The sequence below is a fragment of the Eptesicus fuscus genome, chromosome 15 (assembly GCF_027574615.1).
Source record: "Eptesicus fuscus isolate TK198812 chromosome 15, DD_ASM_mEF_20220401, whole genome shotgun sequence".
In the NCBI taxonomy this organism is placed as follows: domain Eukaryota; kingdom Metazoa; phylum Chordata; class Mammalia; order Chiroptera; family Vespertilionidae; genus Eptesicus; species Eptesicus fuscus.
Genome location: NC_072487.1, coordinates 12,539,693 through 12,563,097, shown reverse-complemented (window position 1 = coordinate 12,563,097; position 23,405 = coordinate 12,539,693). Strand labels below are relative to the sequence as shown.

The 23,405-nt window shown below is 42.3% G+C and overlaps 1 protein-coding gene and 1 pseudogene across 1 annotated transcript in view; one reads left to right on the top strand and one right to left on the bottom strand.

The window, feature by feature from the left end:
* The window catches only part of TEK (TEK receptor tyrosine kinase), a 126,266-nt gene that overhangs the window by 61,767 nt on the left and 41,094 nt on the right, over positions 1-23,405 (top strand). The window contains 6 exon segments of the mRNA XM_008154073.3: positions 4,479-4,589; positions 5,437-5,589; positions 9,379-9,510; positions 9,979-10,119; positions 19,851-19,979; positions 22,919-23,070. Coding sequence (XP_008152295.2) covers positions 4,479-4,589; positions 5,437-5,589; positions 9,379-9,510; positions 9,979-10,119; positions 19,851-19,979; positions 22,919-23,070 — 818 coding nt within the window.
* Positions 11,081-15,935, bottom strand: LOC129151713 (40S ribosomal protein S17-like; annotated as a pseudogene).

Genomic DNA, 23,405 nt, shown 5'->3' with positions numbered 1-23,405 from the left:
TTTTCTTCCTATTTTCATTTGAGAAAAAGCTGGATTTAAGGACATCATACTTTCCACACATGATTTGTGAAGTTGAAAGAGGTGAGCCATTTTTATCTAAATAACACAAATGAACATGTTGAAAGCATAAGGGAAGTAGGAAAATTTGAAATCAGATTCATTTATTCTTTCATTCCACACGTGTTCTTCAACCTCTATGTGTGCCATGCATGGGAGATGCAATGGTGTTAACACTTCCCAAGTACTTCCTATTTATATACATTGCTGTACAATCTAGTCTTTACCAAATGCTTATCTCCTGAGGACTGTTATGACCCCATATTAATAGAGAAGGCCTGTAGCTATTATAACTTAGGTACATTCTCACACCTGGTTCCATTGTTGGACCTGGGATGGTTGACACAGGCCTGATCCCAGAGGCCAGGCCCTGCCCACCTTGTGCTGCCTTCCAATGGACCTGCCCTCCCGGAGCTCAGGCTAGTAGGGGCAATACCGTAGTAGTGGGACTTCACTGGGATCCCAGGGGTTGTCTAAGGCCCCTGAAAAAAGTGACAGCTAAGTGAAAACTGAGCCCGGGCCAGTGTGGCTCAGTTGGTTGGAGCATTGTGCCATGCATTGAAAGGTCAAGGGTTTGTTCCCGGTCAGGGCACATACCTAGGTTGTAGGATGCATTCCTGGTCAGGGCTTGAGCAGGAGACAACTGATCGAAGTCTCACTCTCACATTGATGTTTCTTTCTCTCTCTCTTTTCTCCTCCCTTCATCTCTCTCAAACAAATAAAAAATAAAATAAAATAAATGAAGACTGAATGAGAAGGAGTTGGTGAGACATAGGGGAAATGAAGGAGCAGAGAGAAAGGAGGAAGTTCACAACTTAGATGTGAATGATCACCCGGTCTGTTTGAAGAACTTCATATATTTCAGAATGAAGGCCGGCCTGGATGCAGGCCCAGAGTATGAGGTGGCCGGAGAGCTGGGGTTGGGGAACAAGTGTGGACATCTTGAGATTGTGTGTTAACTTTCACACTTACTCAAAGTTAGGAGGCCCTGAGTAAGGGACTTAGTTACTCTTAACTCTGTCTCCCACGTCGGTAAATTGGATATCCTGTTTGCACAGGGCTTTTGTGAAATTATACAAAACTAGAGGCCCAGTGCACTGCCTGCTGCTGGCCAGGACCTCCCTTCCCCCAGCTGCCTGCCACCGGCTGGGGACTCCCTTCCTGTGGTTGGCCAGCTGGCCCCGCCCCCTGTTCGAACTCCCGGTCGAGGGGACAATTTGCATATTAGGCTTTTATTGTGTAGGATAATAATGAACATAAAAGTACATCTTATTACTCCTAGTCCTTAACTCTCATTAAAGAAGACAACGGAAATTTTTCTCAATTATTTTTCATCCTTGAGAAACATTTTTGTTACTCCATATATTTTTCTTCTCCAGCCCTTAAAGGAACAGTGATCTGTGTTTTTAGTTAAGTTCTTCCCATTAAGGGGCTCATCCCAGTGACCCTGCGCAGCTCCTCCTCTCGTCCAGGCCTCAGCAGTCTCCTTTAAGACAAGGTGCTGGGACCTGAAGCCTTTTGAGTACTAACCTCTGAAAGGTCTCTTCCATGAACTTGCTGTGTGGTCTTGGACAGGATACATAACCTCTGTGTATCTTAATCTCTTCATTTGTAAAAGTAGGATAATTGTAGTAGCTATCTCACAGAGATATTAGGAAAATTCAATATGTGTCAAGTCCTCAGCACAGTGCCTGGTGGCAGTAGGCACTGTTCAAAGGTGCTTATTGTTTTCACGATTCAGTCAAGGCCCACGCACCACGGAAAAGCTGGGCTCCTGGGTCATCAGCCTGGAGACGTGGGTGCAGGAGGTGCCAGGCTGGGCAGCCGTGGGACTCTGGCATGGCTGTGTTCCTACCTGAGGGAACAGGGAGCTCAGAGAGCACAAGATCTGGAATAATAGCCACAGCGTGGGGGGAGAGAGAAGCTGCCTTGGGGTTGAGTGTAGCGGGAAGTCTTGGTTCCTTTTCAGAAACAATGCTGGGCGAGAAGTCCCATGGTCAGCTAAACAGTCAGGGGCAGAAACTATAAACAAACCACAGAGAAAGGAACAACATGAAGTGGTCGGAAAAATTATCCCAGGAGCCCAGGAGCTTGTGGCAGAGAGCGAGTTACACACGCGAGGACTGCGAGGTGAAGCGCCTTGTCAGTGTGAGCGCGCCCACCAGAGCCCCGCCGCCCCCAGGCCCCGCCGCCCCCAGGCCTGCCTCCCTCCCGCACGGTTGGTTCATGTGAGTCCGGTTGAGAAAGCCACCACTCAAGTCCATATGACAGAAGTCAGCACAGCAGTGCTGCCGTTGGTTTATGTTTGGGAAGGATACTGACTTCTAAGCACCTGGGGGCTTGGCATACATCATTTAATATTCCCAGCAACCTTTGAAGGTAAATATTTTTACTTCCGAATTATAGATGATGACACTGTGGTGTTCAGAACTTAAGTAGGTTGCTCACAGAGGCCCAGTGAGTGGCAGAGGGTAGTCTCAAGCCAGGACTGTCTTATCCCAGGGCTCACAGGCCCTTTGACCTACACCATTCTCCTGTCTGCACCAAGGCATCCAGAGGGGAGTCCTGGCTGGGCACCGTGCCTTGGTCAGCGGGCACAACAAGCGGACAGACCCAAAGCCTGGATGCCGAGCGTGGGTCAAAGGCATCTTCTGCCCTCACAGGGCAGCTCTCTGAGCTCTTGATCAGCTTCTCAAGCCGCCCATCCAAAAGCCACTCTGTGGGGATTCAGACATTCGGTAGAGGGTGTTTTGCACTGATTTCTAATTTAGATGGATTCTAGTCAGAGAATTTGATTCTTCATTATTTACGGAGATGTGCTTTGTGGCTTCATAGCGGGCAGTATGCTTCAAAATAGCCTGTATTCAGATAGCTACTTACAGGGGTCCATGAATATCCAACAGACCTTAAATCGTGTTATTCCAATCTTTATTTGTCCTCACTGACTTTGGGTCCGTTTGATTCATCAGTTTTTAAACATTTCTACAATGCTTGTGGACTTGGCACTTTCTTTGTTTAATTGTCAGTTTTAGTTTCGTGGGCGAGGCTCTGCTGTTGGGGGCACATGCAAGTTCAGGGTTATTTAACCCACCTGGTGGATTGTGTCTTTTTCTCATCTCGTAGAGACCATCTTGATCCCTAAAATTTTGTGTTGGCTTCAGAATAAGTTTTTCTTCTGATAAAAATATTGCAATATCAAGCTTCTTTTAGTTATTAGTGCAGTATATGTTATTCTGTCCCTTTATTCTCAGTTTTATATGTCATTACACTAAATGTGTAGTTCATGGAAAGAGCATATATTTACATATTTATATCTATTCAATTTATCCTGAGGATCTCTGGCTTTTCACATCTTATTATGTCTTTTCTGTATGCCATGATTTTTCTTTGTGATATTTTTCTCCTTTTATGTTCCTGTTTGCTTCCATTCTCCCTGCCCTCAGTATTTAGGAAAGTTATGGATATTCTGTTTCTCTCCTTTTAGTGGTTATCCTTACATTTTCTATGTTGGCCTACTTTTCATGTCAGTTATACCTCAATAAGGCTGGAACTTTAAAAAGTAGCTTAACTTAAAGCCTAGAATTAATTCCCCCCTTATTCTGTAGTTGTGGTTCTCTGTAGATTATGGTGTACGTTAAAGGAACTCAGGAACTGTTGTAGCTGGGAGACTGTGACAAGATTTTGTTCACACATCTTGTCCCATAAATCAAGGAGCTCAGGCAATACTTTGTTCCAAGCTTAACACAGAGGCAGACATTCCCAAGATTATTTTATAAGCCAAATCCACAATAACTTCTCCAGTTAAATCTTAATATTCCAGTCCCATGATTATGTCAGCTCATATATATCTAACTAAAGGGTAGAAGGCAAGATGTTGGGTCTTTGTCTTATTCTTCAATATTCCAATATTTACACCATTCATAGTAAGTGCAGCATTGTACTGAATCCATTTGAGAAATGTTTGGGGCATTCTAAAGCAATGAGAATCATTTGAAGCAACAACAACCTGAAAGGACCAAGAGAAAAGCCATTTATCTGGCCATTCATATTCTATTCCACTTAGAGGAAACTTGCTAAGGATTGCAGAAGGAGGGCAGGTTCATCGTTAATATCAGGTTTTAGTTTGGTAATAGATATTAATCAATACGAAGTCCTCAACCTCCCTAGCTAGTTGCATGGAAAAAATGTACATATGTATGTTGTGTTATATAGTTACATTTTTACAGAGGAAATAACCATTCCTTTCATCAGATTCTTTTAAAGTGATATAACCTTAAGAAAGCCATCAGCTACCACTGTTTCTAATACCATGAGAACCAGCTGACAGCTGCCCACGGCCAGCCCTCACCGTCTGAAGTTCAAATGGTGGAGAAAATATGCAACCTCATTTTCTCCTTTGTTTTCTCTCTCTCTTTTAAAAGCTTCCTTCCTACCGTCTACTTTAACTATGACCGTGGACAAGGGAGATAACGTGAACATATCTTTCAAAAAGATGTTGATTAAAGAAGAAGACGCAGTGATTTACAAGAATGGTGAGTCTGTGCTTTGCTTCCTTTCGGCGCCATGGTGTGAGACACAGCTAGCACACTACACACTGGGTCATTAGCTTGCTGCAGTCTTAGGAGCAGAAGTTGGAAGTAAAGCTAATATGAAGCAAGCTAACCAAATTATATGATAGAAGCTCTCTTAGGAGATGTGTTTGGTGGCTCAACCAAGTAAATTCAAGATTCATAGACATATATGAATATACAGTATGAATTATAAATGTACAATAAACCCCATCGTGATGTGATAAGTGGGGTTCCAAATTCTGCCATATAAAATGTTTGCTTGTTTGATTGCAAAGTTAATAAAATGCTCAGCATGAGCCTGGAGAGCCACTGGCAATCGTCCTGGGGGGCCTTACCTGTGCAACCTAAATCCATCTCCATCCAACTATGGTTTGGCACCACTTGGTGGCGAAGACCTGGCCCAGCTGAAATATCGCTGGGGATTATTCTGAGTTCTGTGGATGGATAAGACTTCCAGATTAAAGTAGTGATTCTAGGCATCTTCTGGTTAATTGATTAGTTGCCATTTCCCACCCAGATTTGCCTGCTTACCTCTATCTGCAGCAGATAAGAACTTTAGCCTCCCCACATCTTCATGTGTTTGGCAGTAGATTCCATAGACTAATAGACTATCTGCTCTATCACCATACCTTTCTCTACTGTTGGGAGTGCATTGAGCTCAGCCTTTTCATTCTTCTCCCACACTCAATCTGCTAGCTAGAGCACATTTTCTATCGGGTTATGGAAGGCCAATCAAGTAGAGGAGCCAGACAAGGAAATAAGAGTATTTGAGTGTGGACCTTTATTCTCTTCACTTCTCCTTTATCAGGTTCCTTCATCCATTCAGTGCCCAGGCATGAAGTACCTGATATTTTAGAAGTGCATCTGCCTCACGCTCAGCCCCAGGACGCTGGAGTGTACTCGGCCAGGTACATAGGAGGAAACCTCTTCACCTCGGCCTTCACCAGGCTGATAGTCCGGAGTAAGTGATTGAGAGGCCACTGTCTGTGATGGCATAGTTGTTAGGATTTTTATTTGCAAGTAAACTGACTCTGGCACCTAAACCAAAACCAGGGATTGGTTGGAAGTATACGATGGACTCTGAGAAAATTGATGGAAAAGCCGACAAGCAACTTTTCCGAAAAGATAGGCTCCAGGGAAGATCTGGGGCTCAGCACTGGTGGGGAAGAGTAGACTTTCTCTCTAGGGTGCCACCTACCATTTCCCTAACTTAAATTCAGTGACGTTTCTTTTACTTCCAAGTTTTGAATTCCCACGATAAAGAATAAAATTGGTATCATATATGTCAGATGTCTATTTGCCTAGACCAGTGGTCGGCAAACTCATTAGTCAACAGAGCGGCAAACTGTGGCTCGTGAGCCAAGGTTTGCCTACCACTGGCCTAGACCAACAAGATACAGACAAGGGTGAAACCACATACTCGGGTACAGGCACTGGGACCTCACACTTGAATAGCAGCACCACTCCCATACAAAGGGGGAGCCGTGACCTGGGCAGTCTCCTGAGAGGTCTCCTAAGCGGGGTGAGGTGGGCCTGCTGGGTTGCTCTAGTATCTGGTTAAACGTCAAGTCTCCTGTAAACCCCACAATTTTCAGATCACTTAACTCTCAAGTGTGATTTCTATTTTCAAGTTTGAAAAATGCAAGAGTTGGAACTAGTGAAAACCACCCTTCACCCAATTATAACTATCAAAGTGGGAAGTAACCATCATCAATAGTTTTTACACAAAATTGATCAGTAGAAAGCAACAAATTGGCCCTGAATTTTCCCCAGCTACGGCAGGTATTCATGATATTAACACATTGTGGGCGGATCATGAGCATTCTCCTGTTTTCATATTACATAGTTAATATGAAATTAAATACCCGTTGCATTTTGAAGTTATTTATTACATGTTCTTACAAGCTAATATCTTTTTAAAGTATGGTACTTTGTAAAACGTTTTTTGTACTCGTTCAGTAGAAACTTACCTGGCTACTGGGTAAAGCTAGCAATAAAACTACTGGTGCGCAATGTGTTAAGTCAGTGATGGTGAACCTATGACACGCGTGTCAGCACTGACACACGTGGCCATTTCTGATGACACGCGGCCGCATGCCGAGGATGAAACATTTGCTGCTCCTGAGGATGAAACATTTGCGACTAGAGTCTTGGAGTTAGTTTTTTCCTCAAAGTGACACACTACCCGAGTTATGCTCAGTTTTTTTGGCGAAGTTTGACACACCAAGCTCAAAAGGTTGCCCATCACTGTGTTAAGTACTCAGGCTTCAGGTCTAAGAACTTGGGATGCTTTGTCGTTCCTCTAATAATTGGGATCTCTAACTCATGAAGAGTATTTTGCTTTGCATGATATTCATTCACTCATTTAGCAAATAGTGTGATTTTAACTGTGTCAGGCATTGTATTGGTGTTGAGAACACAAGAATCATAAGATGAGCCACCGTTCCTTAGATAATTCCCAAATACAGTGGCTACATACATGTATAAGCAGATATTGCAATATGACAGCAGACTTATGAAAAGTGTGGTTCATCTAGTTTGTGCAGGTGAAATCCCTTTTATTCCACTACACTCGTGGAGAGTCTGAATGGCAAGGACACAATTTAGGTTCATTTCTTGGATGGTTTCTCTCCAGTCTGCTACAGCACCATGCACCTCGGTGCTCAGAGTCTGGCTTAAATGGGCAGATTTTCCAGCAATATCAGAAACATCAGATTTTGATACAAGGTGAAAAGTTTAAAGCTTTTCTAAAAATGACTCAGCACAGACTAGAATTTAAAATTCACCTGAACTTTTAAGATAAGGCAAAAGACTTCAAGCACATTTTGATCTTCAAGTTGTCTCTTTCTCAGATCGCTGGGAGCATGTGTTTATTCTCTTTTGCTCTTAGGGAGTAGTTCAATGAACCTGTTTTAGAATCACTGCCAATATCTAAACTGCTAAGAAATGTGAGTTTGGATACAATCATCCCATTTAAAAGTATTTCCCCGCAGGATGACCTCTCTGATGTCAGGCATTTGAAGGCGTTTGTCCACTCTCATGACTGTAGGGTGTCTCTCTCCAGGATGAATGAAGCCTAGGAAGAGTCCATGCTTAACGACTGTGTAGTAAAAATCACACTGCTTATGTGTATAGGGCTTATTTTTATAAATTCTCTCCCGGACAAAAGATTCCTCACAAGCATTAAGTTTATAGGATTTCTCTCTGTATGCCATGAATCCGTGGTTTCCTAAATTACAAAACCATGAGGCTTGTGAAGAAAAGAACAAAGCCTAATTGCATACTCATTGCTTATCAGCAAACTCTTCTCCTGACTGCTCCATCCCCAATCATTCTCTGGAGCTTCATTCTCTCCTCCTTCCCAGGATTCCGTGTAAAACTAGAGACATAGTTTAATGGGACAGGAAGCCTATTTTCGTTTTCAGATTTTTCCATCATTAGTCTTCACTGTCCACGTAGCCTGTGGTCAGACTCTTAAGAAATCGCTAATTGTGCAGAATAATTTTTCCTTTTCATGTAAATATTAGCTTTGAGACATTTTGTAGCTCTGTCTAGTAAGTGGAAGCCTGAAGGAAAAGGTCTGTGTTGACAGTCTTCCTGATTATTTTAGAGAAAATACTGATAACCAGGAATTCTTGCCAAAGAAATTACAAGATTACATTGGCTATAGGCACAGGTCCAAGCTTCACCATCATGAAAATAACATTCAGGGACCAAAAGCGCAGAAGAAAAATTAAATAAAATTTAATTATTTAATAAAATTTTAAATTCAACATCCCCCTTGATTTTTTTTATATATATATATATATATGTATATATATATATATATATATATATATATATATATATATGTATATATATATATATATATATATGTATATATATATATCAGAAGGTATCCTTAGACCTAATTAACAATCTAAAGTCCCTAAGTGCTGGAGAGAAGTAGCCAAGAAATATGAATCCAGAAGCATCTTACCATCCTTGTACTTTAGGTTTGTGTATCTTGTTTCACTTTTTATATTTTCTGCCTGAAAAATGGGTGGATGCTACTAGCGTCTGCTTCCCCTTTTGGTCATATCCCTTCTCCACATTATACCAGAGGTTCTCAAACTCTGGCAGTATCAGAATCATCTGGAAGACTTGTGAAACCTGGATTGCTAGACCACCACCACAGTTTCTCATCAGGAGGTCATGGGTTGGGAGTCTGAGATTTGCATGACTAACAGTCTCAGGTGATGGAGATACTGTTGATTAAGGACCACACTTTGGAAATCACTGTTCTACGCTCTAACCACACCTGCAGCTCTGCCAGCACATGGTGCTCTCTTCTTGGCCTCGCCTTTACCTGGAACACGCTCTGCAGTCCTATCTTCCTTGCTACTTAGACCAAGCATGTCAAACTTGCGGCCCATGGGCCACATGCCTCGTTGCTTTGGCCTGTGTTCACCTTTGAGTTTGACATGCTTGACTTAGGTGGTCCTGCAGATTCTGCTCACATACCACCTCCTCAGGGAAGCCTTCCTGTATGCCCTCTTCCACCCCCAAGACAGGATTAGGTACTTTTTGTCTCTGTTCCTATCATTTTCTGTTAACATATCTGTTTCCCACATTAAACTATTAGCCTTTAAAGAGCAAAGATTGTATTTTGTTTCTATTCATTCACTCGGGTCCTCTGAAATGACTGACATGTAGCAGGTATGTTGTCAATGTGCGTTACTCACCACAGCCTTGTTTTCCTTAACAAAAGGATGCGAGGCTCAGAAGTGGGGACCTGAGTGTAACCGTGTCTGCACTGCTTGTGTGAACAATGGTGTCTGCCACGAAGATACTGGGGAATGCATTTGCCCTCCTGGGTTTATGGGGAGAACCTGTGAGAAGGGTAAGTCAAGAGTGCTTGATGAGTAAGTTGTGGGTTGAAAAAGGCGCCACTGGATCTAGAATTTTATATGTGGACAGAGTTGGGCATGGAAGTTAAATGGCCTCTGCTAGGCATACGGTGCCTTTGTGTGAGTTAGAAAAAAGGTGCCCTTTCCTAAGAGTTTCTTATTGCCAACTACTGGGAAGTTTCAATACATAAATGAATCTGCAATGTCTGTGATGTGAATGTCCCCCCCCCCTCCCAGGTGTATGCTGTGAACAGCCTGCATAATTGTGGGTGTGGCTCTGCTATCCTCTCTGTGGGGCACTTCCATTGTCTGTAAAATGTGTGTTCACCCTGCCCACACCACAGCTGAGACTGGATTATTTTCCATGTTCAGTGGTCTAGGAGAGACCCTTTAAAAGAAGAATTATGCATTTCAAAGGGTTGTATGCTTGACTCTGAATCGCCTTTTTCTCCCCCAAAAAGCTTGTGAACGGCACACATTTGGCAGAACTTGTAAGGAACAGTGTAGTGGACCAGAGGGATGCAAGTCCCATGTGTTCTGTCTCCCAGACCCCTACGGGTGCTCCTGTGCCACCGGCTGGAAGAGCCTGCAGTGCAATGAAGGTATGCACCGTCCCGCCCTGCACGGGAAGAGTTCTGGCAGGGACACAAGGAGGTCTGGCTTGCTGAGCAACAAGGTTTGAATCAAAGATGATTCATGGAAAGTTAATATGCTTTCACATGAAGGCTCTGGACCTCAGTGTTCCCTCATACACCTCACCTGGGATCTTATTAACACAGAGTCTGGTTTCATGGGTCTGGGCTGGGGCCGGAGGTTCTGCCTTTCTAACAAGCTCCTACATGTGCCGATGCTGTTGGATTTCCAACCACACTTGACATTGGAATGTCATTGAGTGCATCATAAATATCAGCACTTTCCGGTCAGATCTGGACTGGATTTGCTGTTTGGTAATTGAGAAAGTTATGATCTTATCTTCTATGGACATTACTCACGCAGTCCTAACTTCAGCTACTCTAAGATCCCCTCTGCCTTTTCTAACGTCTACTTTCCCGTTTGATAAGCTACAAAGGTACGTGTTTCCCATCTCCTCTCCAGTGTGTGTTTCATGTCTCCTGCAACACAGTAGTAGGTTAACATGAACCTGCAGCCAAATATGCCAGATCTTTTCTAATGACTATTAGTGGAGTGAATTGGCCAGAGCTGAAAGAGTTTTCAGTATTTACCTCACAGAGCCAGCTTTTTGCACATCTGGCACTATTGGGAGTGAGGATGGGGCCCCCAGCAACCTGAAAACAATATCCTAGGGGTGGCAGTTCAGTAAAAATATAAGCAAGACACATCTGTAATTAAAACTTTTCTAGTAGTCACATTTAAAAAGTAAAAGAAATAAGTGAAATAATTCTAATATTTTATTTACCGCAATATACCAAAATATTTCAAGAAGTAATCAATAGAAAAAAGTTTTAATGAGATAGTTTACATTCCTTTTTCACACCAAGTCTTTGAAATCTCCATTTGGACTAGCTGTATTTTAAGTGCTCAGTAGCCATGCATGACTAGTGGCTACCATACTGAACAGCACAGCTTAAGGGGCTTGGAATAAGAGGGCAAAGAGGAGAGTTACACAAAAGCAAGCTGCAGCTACTACAAACCTCACTCAAGTCCCTCTAAATGTCCTAAATGTTGTATCTGCCCCCGTGGAATACTGAGGGAGCCACAGCAGTGAAGGAATCTTACCTGGTCTGTGAGATGTGCACCTTAAAGCAAAAGGTGCCCCCAGGTGGGGGTAGGTCCAGTTCCCTTAAAAAAGAATATTATAAAACTATATGCAAATTAAAAAAACGTACGTGTGTATATAAACACTGCTAGGACCCAGGGAGGGGTGCATGCATGTTAGGAGTCTAGAATATAAGTGTCATCAGCTTCATAGTGAATGTGTCTCTAGATTCAGGTTTATAAGAGGATGCATATTGACATCCCAGCCATGCCAGGCTAAAGAAATCACTATGATTTTATCAATTGGAAATTTCTAGTGTTCTCCCAGACTCCTTCCTAAGGCCTCCAATCACCTATGTACTAGAGACTCTTTGATATTGTCCCTTAGGTCCCTGAAACGCTAATCGTTTCTTTCTAACATTTCCTCTGTCTGCGTTCTTCAGACTGGATGTCTATTGATCGAACTTAAAATTCATTGACTCTCTCTCCTGTTATCTCCACTCTGCTGCTAGGTCCACATAGTAACATTTTCAATTTCAGTTGTCTAGTTCTAGAATGGTTTTTTTTTATTAAAATTTTTTTATTCAACTTATTGGGCTGACCTTGGTTAATAAAATTATATAGATTTCAGGTGTATAATTCTATAATACATCGTTCAAATATTGTATTGTGTGTTCATCACTCAAGTCAAGTCTCCTTCCATCATCATTTATCCCTCCTGTACCTCTTCCATCTCCCCCATATACCTTTCTTCCATTCCCAGCGGTAATCACTATACTGTTGTCTGTATCTATGGTTGTTTTTTGTTTATTTTGCTTAATCCCTTCATTTTTTCACCCAGTCCCCCAGCACCCTACCCCTCCAAAAACTGTCAGTCTGCTTTCTGTATCTACAAGTCTATTTCTATTTTGTTTGTTTATTAATTTTGTTCATTAGATTTTTACATATAAGTGAAATCATATGGTATTTGTCTTTCTCTAACTGGCTTCTTTCACTTAGTGTAATACTCTCCTGGTCCATCCATGGTGTTGCAAAAGGTAAAATTTCCTTCTTTTTTATGGCCAAGTAGTATTGCATTGTGTAAATGTACTACAGCATTTTTGTTGTTAATTCTCACCCGAGGATATTTTTTCATTGATTTTTAGAGAGAGTAGAAGGAGTGGAAGGGGGGAAGAGAGAGAAACATCGATATGAGAGAGACGCCTTGATTGGTTGCCTCCAGCACAGGCCCCTTGGGGCTGGGGAACAAACCTGCAACCCAGGTAGGGGCCCTGATCAAGAATCAAACCCACGACCTTTTGGTGGGTGGGCTGACACTTTACCACTGAGCCACACTGGCCAGGGCAGTACTGCAGCTTTTTAATCTGCTCTTCTACTGATGGACACTTGGGCTGCTTCCCAATCATGACTATTGTAAATAATGCTGCAATGAACATAGGGGTACATATATTCTTTTGAATCAGTGTTTTGGGTTTCTTTGGATATATTTCCAGAGGTGAAATTGCTGGATCGTAAGGCAGTTCCATTTTTAATGTTTTGAGGTGACTTGATACTCCTCAACAGTGTGTGAGGATTCCCTTTCCTCCACATCCTCACCAACACATGTTGTTTGTTCATTTATTGGTGGTAGCCATTCTGACAGGTGTGAGGTGATATCTCATTGTGGTTTTAATTTGCATCATTTCTTTGATGATTAGTGACATTGAACATCTGTTCATTGTCTATTGGCCATCTGTATGTCCTCTTTGGAGAAGTGTCTATTCAGGTCCTTTGTCCACTTTTTAATTGCACTTTATGTTGAGTTGTGTAACTTTTTTATTATCAGATGTATCATTGATGAATATGTTCTCCCATTCAATAGGTTATCTTTTCATTTTCTTTTGCTGTGCAAAAACATTTTAGTTTGATGTAGTTCAATTGTTTATTTTTTTCTTTTGATTCCCATTGCCTGAGGAGACAGACCAGAAAAAATATTTCTATCAAAAATGTCTGAGATTTTACTGCCTATGTTTTCTTCTAGGATTTTTATGGTTTTGAGGCTTATCTTTAATACATTTGAGTTTATTCTTGTGGATTGTGTAAGAGGTGGTCTAATTTTACTTTTTCACACATATCTGTCCAATTTTCTCAGTGCCATTTATTGAATAGACTATCTTTGTGTGTTTTTGTCCCTTTTGTTGAATATTAATTGACCATAAAGGCAAGGGTTTGTTGCTGAACTCTCTCTTCTGTTCCATAGACTTATATCTGTTTTTAATGCCAGTGTCATGCTGTTTTGATTACTATGACTTGTTGTATAATTTGATATCAGGTAATGTGATTCTTCAAACTTTTTCTTTCTCAAGATTGCTGTGGCTATTTCTGGTCTTTTGTAATTCCTTATAAATGCTTGAACTATTTGTTCTAGTTCTGTGAAATACACCATTGGTGTCTTGATAGGAATTGCATTCAATCTATAGATGGTTTTGGGTAGTATGGAAATTTTAATGATGTTAATTCTTCCCATTCATGAGCGAGGTATGTGCTTCCACTTATTTGGATCTTCTTCACTTTCTTTTTTACAGTGTCTTATAATTTTATGAATTCATTCCTATGTATTTTATTAGTTTTTGAAGCAATCTCATTCTGATAGCTCATTATTGGTGTATAAAAATGCAACAATTTCTAGATATTTATTTTGTATCCTGCTACTTTACTGAATTCATTTATCAGTTCTAGTAGGTTTTTTTTTTTTTTTTTTTTTTTTTGTGGAGTCTTTAGGGCAAGGGTGGGGAACATCCAGCCTGTGGGCTGTGTAAGACCCACAGAATCATTTGGTTTGGCCCTGCCAAAGCATTAGGGGTGAGTTATTAAATGTCTGACCAAATAAAGCAGGCTAATTTTTTAAGTTGATAATCTTTTTTTTTTTAATATTATCAATAAACCAGATTGTCCCTGGTTTATTGATAATATTACAGCATAGCAAAATATTCTAACTGCATCACGTGGTGTTTTGAAATTCATCCCAACTGTAGGCTGAGGTACCGGCAGGTTGGACAGACTGCCAAAATCCAAAAGCTTCAGTATTTCCTTAGTGTCAGGGTAAACTTCAATGGTCTCCTGATCCAGGGCTGAGACCTCAGGGACATAGTTATCTCTCCCCTCCCTCTCCTGCAGCTTGTTGGAAATGCCTCTCACGGGCCTCTCTGAATCTGCTTCACCAGATGGGTGACATAGCCCCCTATCTTGTTCTGGAGCTTCTTGCTGGGGATAATGGCGACCTTCTCACACACACTCTTGTTGGTGTGGAAGTTGTTGCCCAGGCATGTGTAGTGCTTCTTGATGATGACCCGGGCCGCCTTCTTCATGGTCTTGGTTTGGTGCAAACGCGGCTCATGTTGGCAGGTCCCTGGTGAAAGAGGAAACCAAGTTGATAATTTTTTATGGCCTGTGAAGGATGTTATAAATATCCAAAAGGCCCTTGGCAGAAAAAGGTTCCCCATGCCTGCTCTAGGGTTTTTACACACAGTATCATGTCATTTGCAAATAATGACAGTTGTACTTCTTCCTTTCCACGGTTTCATTTATCTTTTGTATTTTTTTAGGCTCTATTGCATTTATTTCTGCTCTGATCTTTATTATTTCCTTCCTTCTACTCACTTTGGGCTTTGTTTGTTTATTCTTTTCCAAGTTCCATTACGTGTAAAGTTAGATTGCTTATTTGAGGTTTTTCTTGTTTTGAGGTAGGCCTGTAATGCTGTGAAATTTCCTACTCCGATTGCTTTCACTGTGTCCCATACATTTTGGATTGTTGTGTTCTCATTTTCATTTGTTTCAAGGTATCTTTTGATCTCTTCCTTGACCTCATTGTTGACCCATTCATTGTTTACTAATGTTTAGCTTCCATGTTTTTGTGTGTTTTTCAGTTTTTTCTTGTTGATTTCTAGTTCCATACTATTATGGTCAGAGTAGATGCTTGATATGATTTCAATCTGAGACTTGTTTTGTGTCCTAACATGTGGTCTTACAAAATGTTACATGTGCTCTTGAAAAGAATGTATATTCTGCTTTGGGATGAAATGCTCTGATGATATCAATTAAATCTATCTGATCTAGTGTGTCATTTAAGGCAGCTGTTTTCTTGTTGATTTTCTGTCTGGAAGATCTATCCATTTATGTCAACAGGGTGTTATAATTCCCTACTGTATTGCTGTTAATCTCTTCCTTTATGTTCATCAAGATTTGCTTTATATGTTGAGGTGCTCCTATGTTGGGTGCATAAATGTTTACAAGGGTTATATCCTCTTGTTGGATTTATTATTATGTAGTGTCCTTCTTTGTTTCAAAGCCTATTTTGTCATATATAAATATTTCTACCCCGGCTTTTATTTCCTTCTCATCTGCATGAAATACCTTTTTTTTCTGTCTCTTTATTTTACTCTGTGTTATCTTTCATTCCGAGTTGAGTCTCTTGTATACAGCACATATATGGGTCTTGTTTTCTTATCCATTTTGCTATCCTATGTCTTTTGATTGGATCATTTAAGCCATTTACATTTGAAGTGATTATTGCTAGGTATGTATTTATTGTGATTTTATTCTTATTTATTGTTGGCACTATTACAGATGTTCCTCATTCCCTCCTCCCCCCTTTAACCACCTCCACACATCCCCACCCACTCTTCATTTGGTCATCACCACATTGTTCATGGTCTGTGTCCATGAGCTATGCAAATATGTTCTTTGGCTAATCCCTTCACCTTCTTTCATCCAGTCTCTTCTCATCCCCTCCCCTCTAATCTCTGTCAATCTGCTTCCCGTATCCATGCCTCTGGTTCTATTTTATTCATCAGTTTATTTTGTTCATTGGATTCCACATATAAGTGAGATTGTATGGTATTTGTCTTTCTCTGTCTGGCTTATTTTGCTTAGCACAATAATCTCTAGGTCCATCCATGCTGCCTTAAAAGGTAAAGGTTCCTTCTTTTTTACAGCTGTGTAGTGTTCTACTGAGTAAATGTACCACAGCTATTTTATCTATTCATCTTCTCATGGGCACTTGGCTGTTTCCAGATCTTGTCTATTGTAAACAATGCTGCTATGAACACAGGGGTGCATATATTTCTCCTGTTCTTTCATTTGGGGGCATGTTTCTTTGTCTCCCCATTTTGGTGCCTCTTTGTGTTTATTCCTATGGATTAGTTAGAGCCGTTATGAGTCCCAGTCTTGGTAGTATGGTCTTATATAGTAGGTGTTCCATGGGACTCAGTGTTGCAGTCTCCTTGATTACCTGATCTTGGTGCTCCAGAAACGTCTCTTGTGGAGGTTTTGTGGGTCCTCCTGTTGTAATTGAGTTTATTGCTATTGGCCCATTCACCTGTGGGGTTGGCCCTGAGGCTGGCTGACTGTGAAGATTGACCCTGACCACACTATAAAGGCTTTTATGCAGGTGCTGACCACATGAAGTGGAATTTGCTTCTGTAGGGTCTGGTGCCTGCCAAGATCTCCTTTTGGATTGGCTGCTTGTGAAGCTAATTGGATCTTGTTCTGATGCTGTCTGAAGCTGGCCAGTGTGTTGGCTCTGGGCCTTTTGGTAAGGACTCTGGTTCAGGCCAATATCAGGTGCTGCCTGTGGGCCCTGGGCAACCTGTTTGAGCTACAAAATGACCCACAGTTTGTGGCTGCCTCTGCATATATTCTTTCTGATTGGTGTTTCAGAATTCTTAGGAGATATTCCCATACTGTTTTCCACAGTGGCTGCACCAGTCTGCATTTCCACCAGCAGTGCAAAAGGGTTCCCTTTTCTCCACATTTTCACTAGCACTTGTTGTTTGTCGACTTAATGATGGAACATTTAAGCTGTTTACATTTCAAGTGATTATTGCTAGGTTTGTATTCTCAGAGGTGTGAGGTGATGCCTCATTGTGGTTGTGGTTAGGGCTGCCTCTGCTCTGTGCAGAAAGGAACAAGCTGTGCACCAAGGCTGGCTTTTACCAGCACTGGGCCTGGTGGCAGGTCAGCAAAAGTCCCAAGGCACCCTAAGATCTGCCTCTGCTTGCCGGCTGCCTGAGAGCTCAGTCACTGCCAGGGCCTCTGGCAGTACTCAAGTTGCATGAGTTCAGTTCTCCTGGTAGTCACCAGGTACGGGTGAGTGGTATTCACCAGACTGATACAAGTTCAAACTCATTGCCAGTCCTGGGTCTGAGGTCACTCAGCAAATTTTCCAGCGTATACCACGTCTAGCTGTCTTAAAAGGTAAAGGTTCCTTCGTGGTGGGGGTGGTCTCATGGAGTCATCCGGTGAGGCCAGCAGAGTTCATCAGGCCCAGGTGGACCAAGATTTGGCCTCATGCAGGGCGGGCTCTGCACTAGTTGGGTGTATGAAGGAAAAAATGGCTTCTGTCCTAGAGCCACACAGCTCAGTCTGTCCAAGATTCCGCCAGGAGCACGAGCTCAATAGGGCAGGGTCGCTGGGGATCAGGATGATGGGGCTGGTTGATTGCCTATGATGTGGAGGTATTGTTCAGGATTGGGGGAAGGTAGGAGGAGTGGTGCCCACCACAAAGCCACACAACTCAGTCTGTCTCAGATTCTGTCCGGACCCCAGCAGGGCAGGGCCTACCATGAGTTGAGAGCGTGTGGCCACCTACAGTCCGCAGGGTGGGGCTAGAGGATCTCCCATCAGGGAAGGCACCAGTTAGTTTCATGGGAAAGTGGGGGGAATAGCCCTGCCCCAAAGCTACACCACCCAGTCACTGACACCCCCCGAGTCTGCCCAGACCTCTACACTCTGGCCTAGGCAGCTGACTCCAGTCCAGGCAGCTGACTCCTTACTGGGGTATGAGCTCTGCAGGGTGGGGGCACAGGGAGCCCAAGTGTGGGGTTATTGCATTGCCCTGGGCCCGTGGTCCACAAACTGTGGCTCGCGAGCCACATGCAGCTCTTTGGCCCCTTGAGTGTTCTAACGCCACTTCTTCAAAATAGACTCGCCCAGGCTGAAAACCGACTTCTGCACATGGGCCACGAAGTTTCAATTGCACTGTACGTGCATGCCTGCACATGGTATTTTGTGGAAGAGCCACACTCAAGGGGCCAAAGAGCTGCATGTGGCTCGCGGGCCGCGGTTTGCCGACCACTGCCCTAGGCTAATGCCATAAGGAGGGGAGTGCTCCACCATCCAAGGCAGATGGTGTCTGCGGTGCAGCAGAGTTATTCAATACAGGGTGTCTGGCAGTTGTCCTCTCAGTGTTCTCCCCAGAGCCATAGACCCCAGGCTCTCCTCACACAACTCCAGTCTGCTCTGCTCTCCCTCTGCCTGAGCCCAGGGTGAGTGGCTGTGAATGAGATTTTGTGCATTGGCTCTTTAGGAGGATGTCTATGTCTCTAGCAGACACTTGTAGCTCCCTGGAAGACAATCCCCACCGATTTTAACAGCCAGATTTTATGTGGGTGTCTCTTCCCAGCTCTGGTGCTCTGGGCTATGGAGCCCGGCATGAAGTTGAGACCCCACACTCCTTAGAGGGAACCTTTGCAGCCTTTTTTGTGTCTCCGCCCTTCCTACCAGTCTTGATGTGGCTTCTTCTGTAAATCCTTGGTTAGAAGACTTCTGTTTCACTGGTCTTCAGTTGGTTATTCAGGTTGATCTGTATTTTTGTTGTAATTCCAGTTTGGTCCTGGGAGGAGGTGAATGTAACATTTACCTAGTCTGCTGCCATCTTGGATCCTCTTTTGGCTATTTTTTATAGTTTCTATCTCTATGCTGAGATTTCTCATTGTTTCATTTGTTGTGAGCATATTTTCCTTTATCTCACTGAGCATAATTATTACATTTGCTTTAAAATTTTTGTCTACCATTTCTAACATCTGGGTTATCAAGGTTGGTCTTTGTTTGTTTTTTCTTATGTTGAGTAATTTGGACTTGTATCTTGGATGCTGTGAATGTTACCTTGTGGAGACTATATTCCTTTGAGGAGTGCTAACTTTGTTTTAGCAAGCTATTAATTTGGAAGGACTCAAATGGAAAACTCTGACTCTTAGTCATCAGCTCAAACACAGCTCAGTTCTTTTATTCTTAGCAGGGTAGCTTTGAATCTGCACTTAACATGTGTGGTTCAGGGACCAGCCAAAGATTTGGGAGTTTGCCTTTCTTGTTCTCCCTTTCTAGATTTTTCCCTCTCACTTCCCAGTGGCTGTGTTGCCCTGTGTCTTCTTGTTCTTCAGGTCAGTAAACTACAAGTTTTCTTTGGAGTTTAGTTTCCCTACTTGGTATCAACTGTACCCAGCCATTAGACTAAAAGCTTAAAAATGGGAAACACGTGATTCCCATCTTCCAAATTTTAATTCCCCTTTAGAATCTGTCTGGTTCCGACCCCCACTCCTCATTGCTTTCAGGTAGTTTTTTAAAGTTTAGTTATTATTTATAAGAAGGGTGACCTGGTAAGAGCTTGTTCAACTCTCATAGAAGCAGAATTTCCTAACCCCTTACATTCCTGGTAATTCAGATAAATAATGCGGATAAATCACATACTACTTTAAATGAATCAATGAGTTGATTGGAGAGAAAATGAAACTAGCCACCTACAGCCTGAATGTTTTCCTCCTCCTGTTTCAGCACTGGTTTTTGATGTCTTTGTTCACAGCATGCCAGCCTGGGTATTATGGGCCAGACTGTAAGCTCAAGTGCAGGTGCACCAACGGGGAGATCTGTGATCGGTTCCAAGGATGCCTCTGCTCTCCAGAACGCCAAGGGCTCCAGTGTGAGAAAGAAGGTAAAGCAAGGTAACACGGTAGTCATGGCCACGTTCAGCACATCTGAACCAAGCTTTCTGCAATCATTCTTGCCCCCAAAGCCCAAGGTTTTCAAACCACTTCTGTTTCCATCTAAAAGTTGGAAAGACTGTGTCCCAGGTTTTAAAGTAAAGCTTTCTGATTCTTTTCTATGGGCCTTTATACTGGCTCTCATCCTTTTTTTTTTTTTTTTTTTTTACTAGAAATAAATCATGTGCTCTTTATAGCACATTAAGTGATAACTGACTAGCTGACAGCTCTGCCTATCTCTTCTGCTCCCTTCTCTGGGACCAGCCTTGTCTCTAGATATGCACAACAGGGAAAAACTACTTTAGAGGGATTTAGATAATGGATTAAAAAAATATATAAAAAATAGAAAAGATTACCCTCAGAATGAAATGGTAAGTAATTCTAGTTCGGAAATTACCTGGAACAGAGGTCAGCAAACACTGACCCATAGATCATAGCTGCTCCACTATTTTTTAACATCTTTATTGAGATATAATTTTCATACCTTAAATTTATTCCCTTAAAGCCGTGGTCGGCAAACTGCGGCTCGCGAGACACATGCGGCTCTTTGGCCCCTTGAGTGTGTGGCTCTTCCACAAAATACCATGGCCTGGGAGAGTCTATTTTGAAGAAGTGGCGTTAGAAGAAGTTTAAGTTTAAAAAATTTGGCTCTCAAAAGAAATTTCAATCATTGTACTGTTGATATTTGGCTCTGTTGACTAATGAGTTTGCCGACCACTGCCTGAAAGTATACAATTCAATGGCTTTCAGTATATTTACGGAGTTGTGCGACCATTGCCATAATCTAAGTGTCGCATATTTCCATCATGCCAGAAGAAATCTTGTTCCTGTTAGCAGTAACTCCCACTCTTCCCTCCTTCCAGCCCCTGGTGACTATTAACTTACTTTCTGTCTGTACAGATTGGGTTATTCTTGACAGGTTATATACTGTAAGTGAGATCATACAGTATGTGGTCTTTTGTGGCTGGCTTTTTCACTTATCATACCGTTTTTGAGTTTTATCTATGTCGTAGCATATATCGGTACTTCATTCCTTCTTAATTGCCCCTCCATCTGTTGTCATAAAGAAAACTATTGGAACACAGCCACACCCGTTTGTTTACAAGATATGGTGTGTGGCTGCTGCCACACAAGTTGTATAGTTACCACAGAGAACAGATACCGGGGAAATACCAACAGTTGTTTTCTCAGAGGCTTTCGCTTGTCAGCTTTATACTTTCTCTTCTGTCCTCAGCGTTTGGACGTTGTTACCGGGCAGGAATCTGGGAGGGTCTAGTTAGGGGAGGCAATGCTCTGGGGCTACCAGAGGAATGGATTGAAATGGAGAACTAAGAAGCTTTAGGAGTTGGATTTTCTATTTTACTCCTTCCTCTCTGTTCTTAGGCTGATGTTGCAAAAAGTGTGAGAAATCTCAGACCTAGATCCAGACCCTAAGCTTCCGGAGAGCAGCCCCCTTTCATTAACACACACCCTCCCGCCCTCCACCTGCACATCCACCTTCACCTGCATCCAACTGCAGCAAACGCAAGGGACAGTGAAAGAAAGAAATGGTTTAAAAGTGCCAAAGCACTTTCTAAAATTCCTACACAAGCAACTACTTAAGCTGAAAAATTGAATGAACTTCCTAACCTCTCCAAGTCTACAGATATGTCAAGGACTTACCTCTGTAGTCATAGGCCCTTTTGTCTCCTGCTCCACACACTTTACCTGTTTCTTTCTGGGCCTGAGAACTAGGATAGCAATATAAAATACCACTATTGACGTGTTTACCATGACCCCACCTTCTCCCACCACCGATACGAACAGCATATGAGTGATGGCTGCTCTAGGGCACCTCCATCTCCTAGTAACCAATGGGTTGAACTGTCTTCAGCCACGTCTCACATTTAATTACAAGTGGCCCAAGGTTCTCTAAGATCCTATAGTTCAGAATAAAACTGTTATATTTCAGGATTGTCCATTCTCTACTCTGCAGATATTAGGCAAGGAATCCTGATGTCTATGTTGTAACCAGAGGCATATTTTATTCTTTCAATGTTAGAAGCAACATTTTTTGATTTGGCTGTTGACTATAAATTGATCTGGGGAGGGTTATATGTTGCTTTACTTATTACGGGGCAGGAATCTGGGAGGGTCTAGTTATCATACTGTTCTTGAGTTTTATTATAACTCTGCCTATTACTTAATTTATTTTTTAATCCTCATCCGAGGATATTTTCCCATTGGTTTTTAGAGAGAGTGGGAGAGAGAGGGAAAGATAGAGAGAAAAACACATTGATGGGTTGCCTCTTGCATGCATTGAGAATTGCAACCGAGGTACGTGCCCTTGAATGGAATTGAATCCAGGACCCTTTGGTCTGCAGGCTGACACTCTATCCACTGAGCCAAACTGGCTAGGGCGAAATCTGCCTATTATTAATTTCTGCCATGTGCAGACTTCCCAGTCAATGAGACATCTCTCAGATATCAAAACCAATGCTCCTGGTGTTGATCAGAAGTATCGATGGGGTTGTTTGCTGAATGGAAGAACTAGTTTTTGTTCTTATAAAAATTATCTTAAATAGCAAGAAAAAGGCTGAAAAGTAAGGGCAGGAGGATGTATATCACTGGTGCACTGAGGTAGCCCAGCATTATGGTGAACAGTGTGGGCTCTGGATCATAAAGATCTGAGCTGGAATCTGGGCTCTGAGCCTCCCTCTCATCATCTATAAAGTGAGCACCCACAATAGGACCCACCTCACAAGTTTATTATGTTATGAGAAAACAATATAATATTTGGAAAGTTCTTTCCTGGGTGTGACCTGCTAAATGGTAGCTACTTTTTTTTTTTTTTATTACTATTGCCGTTGTGTTAAAGATTGGATTTCACAGTGCTGTTTTCTTCATTCAGGCAGGCCAAGGATGACCCCAAAGATAGAGGATTTGCCAGATGACATCGAAGTAAACAGTGGTAAATTGAACCACATCTGCAAAGCGTCTGGCTGGCCACTGCCTGCTAATGAAGAAATGACCCTGGTGAAGCCAGATGGGACAGTGCTCCATGTAAGAGTTATTCTTTTTTTTAAAAAAAATATATATTTTATTGATTTTTTTACACAAAGGAAGGGAGAGGGATAGAGAGTTAGAAACATCGATGAGATGCAAACATTGATCAGCTGCTTCCTGCACACCTTCTACTGGGGATGTGCTCACAACCAAGGTACATGCCCTTGACTGGAATCGAACCTGGGACCGCAGGCTGACGCTCTGTCCACTGATCCAAACCAGTTAGGGCATAAGAGTTATTCTTTATCTTCCCTCCTGACATCACTAGATACTTTCAGTATAGTAGTGACCTCACCCAAGGCTGGATTCCATTTCGGGCTTGCATCCCTCAG